The sequence below is a fragment of the Danio rerio genome, chromosome 24 (assembly GCF_052040795.2).
Source record: "Danio rerio strain M-AB ecotype USA chromosome 24, GRCz13ab, whole genome shotgun sequence".
Classification (NCBI taxonomy): Eukaryota; Metazoa; Chordata; class Actinopteri; order Cypriniformes; family Danionidae; genus Danio; species Danio rerio.
In genome coordinates, this window is record NC_141044.1 from 33,261,964 (window position 1) to 33,280,000 (window position 18,037).

At 33.3% G+C, this 18,037-nt stretch overlaps 1 protein-coding gene and 1 long non-coding RNA gene across 8 annotated transcripts in view; one reads left to right on the forward strand and one right to left on the reverse strand.

The window, feature by feature from the left end:
• palmdb (palmdelphin b) overlaps positions 1-18,037 on the reverse strand; it is a 76,990-nt gene that overhangs the window by 50,586 nt on the left and 8,367 nt on the right. For 4 of the 5 annotated variants that reach the window (XM_087309770.1, XM_087309771.1, XM_087309775.1 and 1 more), the window contains exons 2-4: positions 6,101-6,152; positions 5,329-5,409; positions 1,668-1,798 (exon numbers count right to left, since the gene is read on the reverse strand). In XM_087309770.1, coding sequence (XP_087165896.1) covers positions 1,668-1,798; positions 5,329-5,409; positions 6,101-6,145 — 257 coding nt within the window. In that variant the 5' untranslated portion in view covers positions 6,146-6,152. Of the gene's footprint in view, positions 1-1,667; positions 1,799-5,328; positions 5,410-6,100; positions 6,165-18,037 lie in introns of all 5 variants that reach the window. The other variant, XM_087309777.1, reaches the window with a different exon arrangement.
• The window catches only part of LOC137489259 (uncharacterized), a 154,550-nt gene that overhangs the window by 44,362 nt on the left and 92,151 nt on the right, over positions 1-18,037 (forward strand). The gene's annotated exons all lie outside the window — the stretch shown is intronic.

Below are 18,037 nucleotides of genomic sequence, written 5' to 3' on the forward strand. Positions count from 1 at the left end.
TAAACCACAGGAGCCTGTTTGTTGGAAGAAAGCTCTCTGGAGATTTGAGTTGTTCAAATCGATCTTAACAATCAAACTTCCATTGAATCTGCAGTAAATAAAGCTTCACATGGAGAAAGCAGACAGAGAGTCTCTCACAGAAACTGTGTAGCAAGAGAGTACTTCAAACTTCTTTTTTTTTTTAAATGTCTGATGGTAAATCATACTAAACGTTTACTGTTTTTGGTCCGTTAGGATTACCTAAATGATTTACATTTGCTAAATGCCAGAATAATGAGATATTTTTTTATTAATTTCTAGACAGTAAAAAATGTACACACATTTGCTTGGTATTTTTTTTAGCTTTGCTTTTAAACTGTAAAACTTTGGTCAAATGTTTTGGGTATCCTTCCACAAGCTTCTCACAATAGTTTTAAGGAATTTTGGCCCATTCCTCCTGACAGAATTGGTCTAACTGAATCAGATCTGTTGGCTGCCTTTCTCGCACAGGCTTTTTCAACTCTGCCCACAAATTTTCTATAGGGTTGAGATCAGGGCTTTGTGATGGCCACTTCAAAACATTCACTTTGTTGTCCTTAAAGCACATTTGAACCAATTTGGCAGTATAGGGTCATGGTCTGTTTGGAAGAGCCATTTGTGGCCAAGTTTTAATTTCCGGGCTGATGTCTTGAGATGTTGCTGCAGTATTTCTACATAATGTTCTTTCTTCATGATGCCATCTATGCTGGGAAGTGGACCAGTCTCTCCTGGAGCAAAACAGCCCCACAACATGATGCTGCCGCCACCATACTTCACAGTTGGGATAGTGTTCCTAGGCTTAAGCTTCTTTGTCCTCCAAATGTAACACTGGCCCTTATGGCCAAACAGTTCAGTCTTAGATCCATCAGACCACAGGACATGTCTCCAAAAATTATTCCTTTTCCCAATGAAATTTAGCAATTTGTAATCTGGCTGTTTTGTTGATTCTGGCTTGTTGGTTTTCCCATGTTTTCACAAAACTAAGCAGTGTGTTTAAGGTTTTCCTTAAATACTATTCTACAGTTGTGCCTCCAATTAACTCAAATGTTGTCAATTAGACAATCAAAAACTCCAAAAACCTTGACACCATTATCTAAGCTTTTTCAGAGGCATAATAATCTTATTGTATGTAAACTTGACTTTCAAGAAAAGTTATAACAATTTCTCAAAAAATCTCTCTCATTATTCTGCTATTAAGCATAACAGAAACAGATTTAATAATCCTTACTTACCTAAAAGAGAAACCGTTTCGTCATATTAACATCTGACATTTTTAAAATGGTTATGTGCCTTTTTATACAGTGTATGTAAACTTCTGGTTTCAACTGTGTGTGTGTGTGTGTGTGTATTCTGTGTCTTGGTTATTTGTCCTTCGATGTGTTAGTCATGCCTTCTGCTTCAGGTATGACCTTCTGCGCAATAGTTGTTTTTTCTTTTCTGCACAAAGCTTGTGGTAAGTTAGCGAGTCTCTCTGCCAAGCGGTTTGCGTAAGTAGACGGTTTATGTAATACTGTGAGTGAGGTCTGTCTGTCTGACCCTTGGCTAACTCTGAAAGCCCATAACAGCGGTTAAACAAGAATAATCCAATTGATTCTCAACTAAGAGAAAGCTGTGAGCCACACAAGCCATTAGCTGAGAGATGCAAGTACCTGTGGATGTTGCTCTGCAGGACTTTAGTCTGCTGTTGGTTGTCTTCTGTCTGGGCCTTCGCCGACTCCTGCTCCTCTTCGGTTAAAGTGCTCAGCCCGTCCATCAGCCATTGCTCCCGGAGAGTTTTTTTCTGTTTTGGAGTCCAAATTATTTTGTATTAGTCTGACTTGTCTTTATTTCAGTGTGGATTAAAAACAAAAATTATTTTCCCTCTGTTGAAAAGAAGGAATTATTTCCTCATCATTTTTGAGTGAAACACAAAAAGAAGATATTTTGATGGATGCTGGTTGCTGGCACCTATTTACTTCTTTAGTTGGAATAAAATAAACTACTGTAAATGTTTTATAAATATTGAATTTTTATTTCATTTTTTATTATTATAAAGGGATAATTCACCCAAAACTGAAAATTACCTAATCCTTTACTCTCCCAGATGTTTTGTATGAGTTAAGCACAAAACAAGGCATTTGGAAGAATGCTGGTACACTGTAAAAAAACTGTAATTTTACGGGTTATTTCCGCCAGCTAGGGTGCCGGAAAAAAAGTTAAATAACAAATTACAAAAATTACAGAAATTTACTGTAAAATAACGTTAAATTACAGAAATTTCCCTAAATTTAAATTTCTGGTGAATTTCTTTTATTCAACCTCTGTTATTTTACAGTACATTTCCATAATTTAACTGATAAATGTTTAATTAAAATTACATCTAAATAAAGGATTAAGTAATTTAGAGTATTTATTTTAATTGGGGTAAACTATCGGTTTAATAATGAAAAAATATATGCATTTTGGAATAGAAATTCTATATTTTTAAACATTTATAGTTTATAAAAGTGTCTTGAAAAATATCTAGTCAAATATTATTTACTGTCATCATGGCAAAGAAAAAAAAATGAGTTAGAAATGTGTGTGTGTGTGTGTGTGTGTGTGTGTCTGTAGTATGTGTACTGGTTTTGGTTGTTTATAAGTATATTTATGTAATGACATGGTTATGACCTAGGTATAACAATGCCAATGTTGTTTATAAGGACATGTCTTTTGTCCTCATAATTCAAAATGCCTAAGGAAACAACCAAAACCAACATGTTTACTCACTCTTAATTTATTAAAAACAAATTTGAGTTTCTTCTATTGAACACAGAAGAACATTTTTAGAAGAATGTGGTAGCTGGCACATTGCCATTTATTTCTACTATGGATGTCAGTGGGTGCCAGAAACCGGCATTCTTCAAAATATCTTCTTTTGTGTTCAACTCATATATATATATAATGTATGTGTTTGTGTGTGTGCAGTATGTGTACTGATTTTGGTGGTTTATAAGTAGGCCCACACGGAATCTGCACGCGGAGAATTCTGAGGATTTTATGCAGATTTTTAGCCCATCATTAATTCTGTTTATTTACTTTAGTAAATGTGTGTAAATCTATATTTATTCGGTTTTTAAATTAATTACAGTGATATTATTGACTAATATGAAAATGGTCATCTGATTTATGTACAATGCAGTTTGTAAAGTCATATTTTCTGTCTTTTAGTTGATATGTCATATGGGGGACTTGCTTTGTTTACCAAATAATGTGGATCTAATTCAACTTGCATTTTAAACATTAAATAAAAGTTAAAAATATATTATTTTTGTAAATCCGAAGATTTTTACCAAAATTCTCCACAGAAAAAGCAAAAAACTACTGCAGATTCCACAGGGCTCGAAATTAACCTTTTTGCTCGGTAGCACTGGTGCTCCTAACTTTAAAAATGTAGGCGCATCAGCGAAAATTTAGTCGCACCCACCAATTATAAGCACCGTTACTACAAGTTTAATACAAACATATATTGCATTTGAAATCAACACTAATCAAACTAACAAAAAAAAAAAAATATATATATATATATATTTTTATATTAAAAAAATAAAAATAAAAAATATATATATATATATATATATATATATATATATATATATATATATATATATACATATGCAAGCATAAGGAAAATATGTCTCAACGAAATCCCGCTATCACAAGAAAATAAATTATAACAAAACTGAGTGACAAAAAGATACATGAAGGGCTCACTGGCCCTGCACGCACTGCTTGACATGAATGAATCTGTTAATGATATAACTCTGCTGTTCTCACAAGTGCTGTCTGATATTGCACTGATGCTTTTGACCTATACTGTACCTTATTATATACAAACGTCATGTTAACAGCAATACCGGTCTTTTTATGAGTAGCGATATTAACTTACTCAGTGTAAGCCCGTTTGCGATGGTGTACGTGGTGTTAAATTTGACATATAGCTGCCACTTGCATGGCAGACAGCATCTGGCGATTAAATGAAGGATTAAACAGAAGCTCTCGTGCTAGATGTGGCAAACAGTTCCCTGAAAATTCCATCCCACAGACTTTTCTTAGCGGACTTGAAGCCAACAGAAGTCTTTTATCCACTCTTCGAAAAGTGTAGATGGTGGATTAACATGCAGCATATGATCACTAGTAAGATGTATCATTATTTGTAACTTTAGATGCCATGGTTTCTAAAACAAAATCTGTCAGTGTCAGAAGATCATTCTCATCTTCAGCGCTTTAGCATTTTTCGCAGTAGTAGCTCTCTGTCATCCCAAGCCAGAAGGCATTGACTGAGTGATTGACAGCTGATATTTCAGTGCTAGAGCAGTGGTGGGCCAATAAGAAGAGCGCGAAGGCGGGGCAAGCATAACGGACTTGGCTTTGTTTACTGCAGCAAGTTGACATGACAACTGTTTTAAACCAATCTTGAACGCTGCGTTTCGCATTTCAAGTGCAGATTGTCTCCCGAATCCGTGCATGTGGTGAACATTTAATAATAATAATAATAATAATACATTTTATTTATATTGCGCTTTTCTCAAACTCAAAGCGCTAACAAGAGCATCAACACAAAGAAGAACATGAAATACACAAAAAAGTAAGAATGATAATAATGATAAAAATATACATATTAAAAGAAGGCCTCATAAGTTATAAGCAATAATAAAAAGATGAGTTTTAAGAAGTTTATTAAAACAGTCCAGGGAACTGGCGTTTCTGATGTTTGTGGGGAGACCATTCCACAATTTAGGTGCACAATAAGAGAAAGCCCTGCCTCCCATGCTGCTAAGTTTGCAACGGGGCTGATACAAGGTGAGCCCCGAAGCAGAACGTAGATTGCGAGAGGATGAGGAGGTTGATATCAGGTCACATATATAATCAGGTGCAGAACCATGAACAGCTTTGTAAGTTAAAATCAAGGTTTTAAAATCGATGCGTGACTTTACAGGCTACCAGTGTAACTGCTGAAGAACAGGAGTAATGTGAGTGCGAGATGATGTGTGAGTTAACACAGTAAAAACTGGTCGCACACAACAATTTAATACACTCGCACAAGTGCTCCCAAATCTATTTTGAGGTCGCATAGATAAAATTTCTGGCGCATATGAGACCAAAATGGTCGCAATTTCGAGCCCTGTTCCATCTGGCCCTGTTTATAAGGAAATTTGTGTCATGGCATGGGTATGACCTAGGTATTAAAATGCTGAGGTAGTTTATGAGGACATGTCTTTTGTCCTCATAGTTCAAAATGCCTAAAGAAACCACCAATACCAACATATGTGTGTGTTTGTGTGCGTTTACCTTTAGATATTGTAGGTTTAATTTCTCTTCTTCAATGCTTCTTCGTTTCTTTTCTATTTCCTCTCGAATTCTTCTTTTGTCCTGATAAAACAAGCACACACACAGGTGTACTCTATAGTAGAAAAACCTTTTTATAGATTCACCTTTAACCCACACATCTCTTGATGTTCAGTTTTCTATTAGTGTCATTTAATGTCTTGCTATTAACACAAGCATGCATGCTAGAGAGAGCTCATATAGTGTTTTAGACAGCGAGGCTTTACAGCATTATTTTTACCCTCTAATAAACCATGACTTCATGTATGAAACGAACAGCTTAAAGGCCATGCCTGGACTGAAATAACACATGGACGGGTTTCTACAGTATCTGTTCTGAATGTATGCCTACATTTACTTTGATTACTAATAGAACACATGAATATTCATATATTATTCACACACTTTTAAGCAAATATACATGGATTCAAATCTATTTATTGTGTGGCCGGTAAATACTGTGCGGTCCATGTCATCAAGGCCACAAAAGTGTTAAGACTAGATAGCTGTGACTATTAACATGTCTACTTATTTACTGTAAATAACAACGAAAACACACAACAAACTCTCACCTCATCAAAGTTACCAAGCAAAATTCAACTTTTATACATGCTTGGGCACATTTTCATGTGTATACCAACTTCACACTCCAGCCAAATCAAGAATAAAGTGGCAAAATAAACCCTCAAAATATCCTGTCACACAAATCAGAATGAATACAAATGGAGATGCTCACTGTTATAGCCTGCAGTCTCTCTCGCAGCAGGGTTTCTTCCTCCATTATGATCCTGAGGGAGAGAAAGGCAGAGATAAACAGCCTATTCTCGCTAACAACCCACTGTCAGTGTCTGTCTTGAGGACTAAGAACAGGTTGGTAACAAGCTGTGATTGGCACGTGTGGGTTGGCATGAGATCTTTTTGGTAGGGGGAGACGGATGGTGGGCGTCAGAACTGGAGGAATGGGAGAAAGTGAACTTAAAAAGATGTAGAGAGTTTTGTGCGTGTGTGTGTGTGCGTGTGTGCGTGCATGCGTGTGTGCATGTGTGTGTGTGTGTGTGTGTGTGTGTGTGTGGTATTGGGGGTTTACGAGGACACAAATTTGTGTATTGACATGGGTATGACCTATTACAATGTTGATGTGGTTTATAAGGACATGAGGTCTTTTGATATCAGAATTTGCCACAGAGTTTCTGTGAGGGTAAAGTTTAGGGGTAGAGTTGGTGTTAGTTGATATTAGATTGATTTTTGCAGTATAAAATACAATATGTCTATGAAGAGTCCTCATAAACCACCAAAACTAACATCGTGTGCATTACACTGATCTGAGATGAAACTGAACAACTTTCAACTTTGATACTAAGCCTTTAAGGGAAAATACTTAATTTAATTCATGAGACATTATTCAATAAATAAAGTTCAATAGTCCATACAAAGGATAAGATTCAATAAATATTACCATATTAATTACGTAAAATTAAAGGTGCCCTTTAAGTTGCTTTGACACAATCTACTTTATAAAAAAAGGCTTATAGAAAAAAAGCTGAATTGAATTGAATTGTATGCGTGAGTGTGATGGTTGTTTTGTCCATGATGTGCTGGTTAACCATAACTGACATGGTTGGCATGACACTCTTTGACACTTTATGCGTCAGACATAGACACGAGAAGTGCTTCGCCTGACAGAGAGTAACATCATGTCTCATGTCGATAAATAATAATTATAGAGACGGACATTGTTCAGCCTTTAGATAAGCTGGTCATTTAGGGTTATGATATAATAACATAATAGGGCAATTAAAACTGTAATTAAATATAACCAATATATTATAAGAAGCATATCAGTTATTATTATTATTATTAATATTAATATTAATATTAATATTAATATTAATATTAATATTAATATTAATATTAATATTAATATTATTACTGCTAATATTTTAAATTTTATTAAATGAGTATTTATATAAATGATACTTATAATCAATTTAATAACACTTAATAACAATAATTTTATTATTAATAATGATAATAACATGAGTATTTATTTTAAATAAAAATAATAATGTGAGATATAAAATATACATTATTTAATTTTTTTTCATAAACTCATAATTACTACATAATTATAATAATAAAAATAATGACATCATAGGGCTATAACAGAACTGTAATTAAATATAACTAATATATTTTGAGAAGAATATAATTTATTAGTAGTATTACTGTTTATTGCTATTATTTTTACATATTATTGAATGAGTATTTATATAAATTATACCCATAATCAATTTAATGACACCTCTTATTATTATTATTATTATTATTATTATTATTATTATTATTATTATTATTATTGTTGTTGTTGTTGTTGTTGTTGTTGTTGTTGTTGTTGTTGTTAATAATAATAATAATAATAATCATAATCATAATATTAATAATAATAATGAGTATTTATTTTAAAAAATACTGTAGCTGAAAGGGCATCTGCAGCATAAAACCTATACCAGAGTAATTGGTGATTCATTCCGCTGTGACGAAGGAAAGTTAGTGTGTAGATATAAATTCTACATTTTTATTGTTTTTCCATAAACTCATAATTACTACATAATAACAACAATAATAATAATAATAATAATAATAATAATGACATAATAGGGCAATAACAGAATTGTAATTAAATATAACTAATAGATTTTGTAATTTGTTATTATTATCTGTCAAAGAATTAAAGTACTCAGAAAAGTATTATTATTATTATTATTATTATTATTATTATTATTATTATTATTATTATTATAGTTTATTACTATGATTTTTAAGTATTATTAAACGAGCATTTATATAAATTATACCTATAATAATTTAATAACATTTTGCTTGCCATTTAATGGTTTTCAAACAGATGCCATTTCTGTCCTTGCACATTAAAACTGAAAAGAGCCAAGCTTTTGAGAGAACTGAATATGATTTTCATCTTTAAGTAGTCTCCGGAGCATGAAAAGCAAGTGTTGAATTGATTTAGGAAGAGACAGAGCTGAAAAGAGTGAGACGACACATTTCCACTGAGTACTGTGTAAATATGGGCTTTGTACATCTGCCTAGGGCTGTATTGGTAGTTCATATATCTTGCATTTTTTCCAAGGCCATTTGTGGGATGTTTGGAGGTACAGAGCAAATGTTTGTTGTGTTAAGAATAGCCCGCTGAAAACAGACCTCATCCCTCTTTGTACAGAAGCAAATACATGACCAGCAAGATATACAGTCCACTGTCACGGGTGGCCAGCAAGGGTACACGACATTCAAATTACAGCATGAGGTAATGAAACACACGTGAATGACAGATCTCTATGAGGCCACAAACAGAGTATGATGTAGGAATGGGACCTGCTACAAAAATCACAGGTGTAATAAAACAGTTTTCCCTATTTTTACATATTTCTGAATGTTCGGAATATATATATATATTCCGAACATTATTTCATTTACTTTATTTATTTTATTTCATTTACATTTTTTAATTATTTTTTATAATTTTTTTAGAAGTACAACATAGGAAAAATTACAGATTGTCTTAGTTTTCTTATTTTCCTTTTAAAAAATAAAATTAAAAAAATTTAAGAATTATAAACAAACATATCTTCTGAGAGAAAAAAAATAATAATCAACTTAAAACTGTATTTATATAAAAAAATATTACTGAGCAAGTTTACTTTTTTGAAAAATACTTGTTATACTTCTTTCCAGTTGTTTACTGTGTATTAGAACTGATATCAACTGAACAGGGTAAGCCTTTGATATAGTCTAAAACAGAATTCCAGGTCTTGTAAAAAGATTTGAGAGATCCTGCAAGTAAACATCTTAATTTCTCAAGTTTTATGAAGCTAACAATTTCTTGGATCCACATGTCATGTGATGGAGGAATCACCTGTTTCCATTTGATAAGAATGGCTCATCGAGCTAAAAGAGTAGAAAAAGCAATAACCTGGTGAGATGCAACAGTCAAGTCAACTCTCTCTGAATTACGAAAAAGGGCTGTCAAGGGGTTAGGGTCTAGATTTATGTTAATAGCTTCATTGAGTGTATTAAAAATACTGGATCAGAAATTTGTCAATTGAGGGCAACTCCAGAACATATCTAGATGGTTAGCAGGAGACTGCTTACAGTGATGACAGGCATCACTTCTATCACGAAATTGTTTTGCTAATTTAGCAATGGTTAAATGAGCTGTATGGAGCACCTTACATTGCATTAGGCCGTAACGCATAGAGGAGGGGCACCATCTTTAAAATTTCATACATTGTTCTTCTGCAAGGGGCAAGGTAGTGGCGCAGTAGGTAGTGCTGTCGCCTCACAGCAAGAAGGTCGCTGGTTCGAACCTTGGCTCAGTTGGCGTTTCTGTGTGGAGTTTGCATGTTCTCTCTGCCTTCGCGTGGGTTTCCTCCGGGTGCTCCGGTTTCCCCCACAGTCCAAAGACATGCGGTACAGGTGAATTGGGTAGGCTAAATTGTCCGTAGTGTATGAGTGTGTGTGTGTGAATATGTGTGTGGATGTTTCCCAAAGATGGGTTGCGGCTGGAAGGGCATCCGCTGCCTAAAAACTTGCTGGATAAGTTGGCGGTTCATTCTGCTGTGGTGACCCCGGATTAATAAAGGGAATAAGCCGACAAGAAAATGAATGAATGAATGTTCTTGTGCAATATCAACACTAAGGTCATTTTCCCAAGATTCTTTGAGAGAAACCGTAGGATTTACATTTAGTGTACTTATTAAATTATCAATTGTCAATATTAATTGTTTCTGGCCCGTATGTAAACCGAAAATTTGTTCAGGAGGGTGATTAGGAAAGTGGGGAAACAATTTCTTAATAAAGTATCTGACCTGAAAGAAACGAAACATGACTGTTGGGGAGATTATATTTAGTGAATAGAAAGGAGTTATTTTTCTTCTTTTTATTATTATTATTATTATTGTTGTTGTTTATTTTTTTAATATTAGGAACATAAATTGAATAATTGAACAAAATGAGGTGTGCATAAACAAATAATAATTATAATAGGAGCATTAATGATAATAATAATAATAATAATAATAAGGCATTCTATAATGGAAATTTAAGGATTTTTCTAGAATAAAAAAGTTCAAAGTTAAAAATACATGACCAAATGAAATGTTTGGGCATTTACTCATTTAACAAAATTAAAGCTGTATATTCAAACATGGAAATTATATTTCATACAAAACGCAAATAAATGAAAAAAAAAATAATAATAATAATAATAGTGCTGTGTATATTGGATATATTTTCTTCTTTCTCGAATAGAAAAGTAGATTGAACTTTTACATGTGCTTTATTCTACGTTTTCTATTCTATTAAAAAATAACAAAAATATATAAATATAATAAACATATCCACATTAGCTTACATGACACAAAAGCAGATGGGCATGAAAGTCTTTTTTATTATATTGTATTAAAGTTAGATTTAGTAATAAAGTTTGTATTTAAACATCCGTTAATCAAAAGGTATCAAAATGAACTGAATTGAATAAAAACAAGCCTATTTGTATTATTGTTTCAGTTTTGATTACTTCAGAGTTAACTAATATAGGCTAAATGTCACAAATGTAGATTATATGGGGGTCACAGTTAAAAAAAAAAAAACACATCCACTTGTCAATATTACAATCAATATCTGCCGGTCATGGCCCTTTCTCCGGCTGAAGTGTGATCTACAGGTAGAGAGTTCAGACAGTGGACAGAGTGTGCTAAGCACACATGGCCTTTGGTTTAAAATGTCAAGCTAGAGGTATGTCCTATTCTTAAAGACAAACAGTCCTGAAGAAGTGTCCTGTCTCATATGAGTGTTCCTTCAACAGTAAAAAGACAATCCGAGTGTGTTAATGTCTGCTCAGATCATATATCTGCTCTGGTGATGGTCGAGATCTGCAACAAGGCAAACAAGTGACCCGAACACACACATCAGTGACCTGAACACATACCTTACACTACTGCCATTTACTGTGTCATTTCTCAAAGGGTAACAAGAAAAAGATGAGATTTCCTGTATTGACATCAGTGTGTGTGTGTGTGTTGTGTGCAGCGATGCATCAGGTCTTTAAATGTCTCAGCACTTAACAAGATGCCAGGCTCATTTGACAGTGCTGTAGAGAGAGAGATGCTTTTAGACAGATACTGTATCAGTTTTGAATGTAGAGTCTGCCCTCATGTAAACTCACCAGCAGGATTTGGCATTTAAGGAATTAAAAACAGGATACAGTCAATGAAAACAAAGCTTTAAAATGTCAAAAAATGAAATGAAAGCATTAATAAAAAGTTTGTACAGTAGTATTTACTCACTGCTTTCTGCTAACAAATGTTCTGAATGGTATTTGATGTATGCTTGTGTATACTATATTATAATGTTGAAATATTCATTCATTCATTTTCCTTCGGCTTAGTCCCTTTATTTATCAGGGGTCATCACAGCGGAATGACCCGCCAACTTATCCAGCATATGTTTTACACAGCCGATGCCCTTCAAGCTGCAACCCAGTACTGGAAAACACCCATACATGCTCATTCACACACACACACACACACACACTCACTACCGCCAATTTAGTTTATTCAATTCATCTATAGCGCATGTTTTTGGACTGTTCGGGAAATGCAGCACCCGGAGGAAATCCATGCGAACATGTGGAGAACATGCTAACTCCACACAGAAATGCCAACTGGCCCAGCTGGGACTCGAACCAGCAACCTTCTTGCTATGAGGCAACAGTGCTAACCACAGAGCTCCATGTTGAAATATATAATTATGATATTTTGAATTTAAAACTTATATATTTTGCTTAAATATAAGAGAATATAATAATTCTAGGTTGAATATCTTACATTTTGTCTACAATGGAAAGGATTAATGGATTAAAAAATTAATTCAAAAATTAAAACAGAGAATTAATTAAGTAAAATAAAAATGCAATACCATGCTAACAAATAAAACAAAAAAGTTAACTCTATTAAATTGTATAGTACATATAGTGGATACAACAGTTTTGTCTGGTTCTCCAATTTGATTGGCTGATATCCGTGCAGTATTTCCTCAATAACAGCACTCCTACAACTTATATATATATATATATACAGTTGAGGTCAGAATATTAGCCCCCCTTTGGAATTTTTTTCTTTTTAAAATATTTCCCAAATGATGTTTAACAGAGCAAGCAAATTTTCACAGAATGTCTGATAATATTTTTTTCTTCTGGAAAAAGTCTTATTTGTTTTATTTTGGCTAGAATAAAAGCAGTTTTTAATTTTTAAACACAATTTTAGGGACACATTTGTTTTTTGACTGTCTACAGAACATCATTATTGCCTGATTTCCCTAACCTGCTTTGTTAACCTAATTAACCTAGTTAAGCCTTTAAATGTCGCTGTATAAAAGCTGTATAGAGGTGTCTTGAAAAATATCTTGTAAAATATTATTTATTGTCATCATGGCAAAGATAAAATAAATCAGTAATTAGAAATGAGTTATTAAAACTATTATGTTTAGAGATGTGCTGAAAAAATCTTCTCTCCATTAAACAGAAATTGAGGGGAAAAATTAACAGGGGGCTAATAATTTAGAGTTTAACTGTATATTAATATATATATATATATATATATATATATATATATATATATATATATATATATATATATATATATATATATATATATATATATATATATATATATATATATATACACACACTCATTTATTTTTATGAAGGTTTAGCCTAAGCTGTAAAAAACTTAAAATATAAAAACTAAACAGTAGAACAAAATGAAATGCAATTAATTCAAATGCTATAACATCAATTAAAAGCTCATCTTAGTATATTAAAGTATAAATGAAAGTAAATTTAATTATTTCTAAAATGAAAAAGTTTTGGCTGAAAACTAAATTTAAAGAAATACAATAAAAAAAAAAATTAAACAAAATGAAAAGCTTATTCCGGTAAATACTGTAAAATATGAACGTTCAGGGATACATTAAAAAAAGCTAAATAATCACAAATTATTTTTGTAAACATTATAAAAAATATGTTATATTATTTTTAAACTATTCACAATAGTTTAAAATACTATTTACAAAGAGAAAGACCACTATAACGAATGAAAAATCCTTTATTGAGAACATACTGCATATATTCTCCCCATTTACTGCTGCACTGTACCATTATATTTCAACCTAATAGTGTGACTGCACCATAAAAAGACAGAGATAACAGGAAAAAAAACTATATATATATATATATATATATATATATATATATATATATATATATATATATATATATATATATATATATATATATATATATTCAGAATAAGCAGTGTGCAAAGAAGCTGACCTGATAAAAGCCTCAGTTTCATTCATGCCCAAATAATGAGCTCAGTCACTGTTAGTTGTAGTATCGTGTTTATCCAGGGCAAGTTAAAGAACTACTCCTCTCCTCAGAAGACTTGTACCTGTGTTTAATCTGACCTCTTTCTCTGTCCTGCTGCTGTCCTCTCTCTAAAAATACCACGGCAGCAATGCACAATAACATGATATACTCTGATGTTCACAATCACTTCACACTGCAAAGCTAAAATATGTTTTCCGCACTTCTTTCATTTTAAAAGTGAAGTGTTTTTTTTTTAAAGTTGCTCACACTACAGAGCTAACTAATGGAGGAAATCTGAATGAATTATGCCAGAGAGTGGGAAGATATTACACACATACTGGAGATGCTAATGCATGCATGCAGTGGCATTCATTAATATTGGCATTCTTAGTAAATATGAGCTAAAAGGCTGTTGAAAAATGTGTTTGTTTAACATTTTGATAATTTGCTCAAAATTTTAAAAAGAAATTTTGGTTTTCAATGATAACAATTGCAAACACAGCAGAGTTTTAGATAAAATAATATTAATTTAATATTAAATTATACTGTCTATAAAATATTAAGGTGTCATTATAATTTTATAACGATAAAAAGTTTGCAGTATCATTAAGTGTTGCAATAATGATATTAATGATATTTCTTACGGTATAACTAACTTGCAAAACACTTTTATCAGCCTTTTTTTAATTATTTAAAATAATTTTATATTGAATAACAGCTCAAAGATATTTGTCTATAAATAAATGTCTAAATAAATGATATATTCCACCAATTATATTTCATATACCTTTATCGCAATAACAACACTTTTTCAATATATTGTGCAGCCCTATTAAATATATATATATATATATATATATATATATATATATATATATATATATATATATATATATATATATATATATATATATATATGTGTGTGTGTGTGTGTGTGTGTGTGTGTGTGTGTGTGTGTGTGTGTGTGTGTGCTTTAATTATTGGCACCCTAATTTACATTTACATCTATATGATTAGTGAAGTTCTCAACTTCTTTTAGTTTTCTATGATTTTTACAGATGTAATGTTTATTTATTTATTTTTTAGAGTAGAGCAATTGTTTCATAGTGATTGAATTAAAAGTTTTAGTCAATATATTGTTTTCAAGTGCACAGAAGAAAATATATGAAAATATGGTATATTCTGGATTCTGGACATTCTAATGATTTTAATATTAAAGTTTTTTTGTTTTTTGTTTTTTACTCATTTTTTGATTATAGAATTTTAACAACATTTTTTAAACATTAATTTCCTGTTTTTGTTTTGGTACAAACAAACTACTGGGAGAATTATTTGACTAAGAAAGGATGACCATTCCATATAATATATATATATATATATATATATGTGTGTGTGTGTGTGTGTGTGTGTGTGTGTGTGTGTGTGTGTGTGTGTGTGTGTGTGTGTGTGTGTGCTTTAATTATTGGCACCCTAATTTACATGTACAAAATAATATTATTTATTTTTTTATTTGAGAAGGATTTACAGAAGCTCACTGGAATACTTGATTCAGATTGATCAGTTCTATGGTATGTTACGTTAGGGATAAAGTACATCCAGGAGGATGTTATCACAAAATAAACCCCGACAGGCTTATCGACAGCCAGACACAAAGTGGAGCACTGTTCTGAAGGGCTTTATTCTGAGAAAACAACCTCCTGGATGAACTTTATTTCTTTGAATTTGAGGGTCGGATTTATATCCATTTATGCAAAAAAATTGATAAACGAACTTAATTAGTTTAAGGACTACTTTTTCACAAAATTGAATTGTGTTATTTCAACGCATTTGAATTAATTTATCTTAACTTATTTTAATTTTGTTGTTTCAACTTAATTTAGGCAAATAGAACCCTTGAGCAAAATAAATTTTGTACCATGTACAAATCATACTCATTTGAATCACCTTGTGAATTTAACTTGCCTGGAACAGAGTTGGGCAACGCAGTGGTGCTGTCGATTCACAGCAAGAAGGTCGCTGGTTTGAGACTTGGCTTAATCAGTTGGCATTTCTGTGTGGAGTTTGCATGTTCTCCGCGCACTCACGTGTTTCCTCCGGGTGCTCTGGTTTCCCCCACAAGTCCAAGGATTTGCAGTACAGGTGAATTGGGTAAGCTAATTGTCCATAGTGTATGTGTGTGAATGAGTATGTATGGTTGTTTCCCAGTGATAGGTTGCAGCTGGAAGCGCATCCACTGCGTAAAACATATGCTGGATAAGTTGGTGGTTCATTCCGCTGTGGTGACCTCAGATGAATAAAGGGAAAGCCGAAAAGAAAATGAATGAATGGAGCAGAGTTTACTCATGTGGAGCCATTAAAACACTCAATCACTTAATTTGTACATCCAGACCTTTTTTTGTTATTTATTGCCATTTGAACTGCAATTGCTTTAATAATGTCAACAGTTGATTGAGAATGATTTAGAATTGGCATGTTCACTTTCAGAAAGGTTTTTATTGACTACTTTGTTTAGACAAATGTCAATAAAACATGATTTTCCAATAAAACACATAAAATCTTTGTAGTATAATAAAATAAAACATTCTTTCTACAATAGAACTGGCATTAGAAGCTGTGGCTCACTGAGTAAAGCAGCCAACAATGGTGTTACTAACAAAGCTGCAAACACCCAAAGCATGAGCGCTATTCTGGAAGGTGGTTACCTCAAAACCCTAAACCTAGCTTGAAACTCCTCTAAAATCTCTAAACTAAGTGAGGATTAAACTCAAACAAGTTTTTTTTCTTAACTTTGTATTTCTTTTGTCAACATTTCCTCTTTATGCAATCCCACGCAAAACAGGCTGTGAACTACACATCCACACACTTGTAGTTACACAACACAATTCCTTCATGTTGTCCCAACACCAAAACAATTAGCTTAACTTAATTCGTTTACAAATGTAAGTAGATTGAACATAAAATAAATTAAATTGTCCAAAAGTAAAAACAAGAATTGTTTTATTTCAATTCATTTTTAACAAGCAGCAACATACTTTTTTTTGAGTGTGTGGCCAAATGTAAATACAACCACTTTCACAAATCAGATAGCGTCCATTCTGAGAAAACGCATGAAGTGACCAGGTCTAAACAGACCAAAAGTCTCCAAAACTAAAATGTGACGTCACCAAGATCACCACAAACTGTTTGCAAAGGTTTCAAGAAAAAAGCCTCTACTCTCTCACCCCAAAACAAACTCAAGCATCTCCAGTTTGTTCATTCATTCATTCTATCATTTTTCTTTGGCTTAGTCCCTTATTTATCAGAGATCGCCTCAGCGGAATGAACCACCAATTATTTCAGTATATGTTTTACACTGCGGATACCCTTCCAGCTGCAACCCAGTCCTGGAAAACACCCATACACTCTCGCATTCACATCCAGACTCATACAATAGGGCCAATTAATTTTATTCAATTCACGTATAGTGCATGTCTTTGGATTGTGAGTGAAACCGGAGCACCCAGAGGAAACCCACGCTAACACGGGGAGAACATGCAAACTCCAGACAGAAATACCAACTGACCCAGCCAGTACTCGAACCAGCAACCGTCTTGGTGTGAGGCGACAGTGCTAACCACTGAGCAGCCACCATATTGCTTTCTCCATATTGTGAAGAAGATCAAAAGTCATTGTTGTGTGTCTTCTTTGCTCATATTTACCAAGGGTACCAATATTAGTGGAGGGCTCTGTGGTATCGTCACCCAGTTTAATGCTCCAAATGTTCCCGATCTGGAATTCTAATTTCTGCATCCAGGATTGTGATGCATTATCATTCCTCCCTGCTTCAGTGGGCTCAGATTACAGCAGCCTGGCAGGGTTCAGCGAGGGAATTAAGACACCCTGTGCGGGCAACAAACGAGAGAAGGTCATGCTAGTTAGTCCTGCCCACGCTGGATCCCACTGCCAGGCCTGAGATGGGTACTGTGGCAGAAAATAGCGTGCGTCTCGCAGCTGGACTGTCAACGCTGGCTGAGCGGTGATTGAGTTATGGGAAACCCTGGCCCTCGACCCAGCAGCTGTTAAGACATCCAGACTTGTCCTCCTCCTCCTCGTGTCAGCGCTTTCTGTCTTACACTTATCTTTTTTTCCATCTCTCTGATTGTATGACTCACGCCTCACAAGCAGGTGTTTAAAAGAGGACTGTTGTGCTGGATGGCAGTACATCTATATGATGTGTGGAGTTCTCAACTTCTT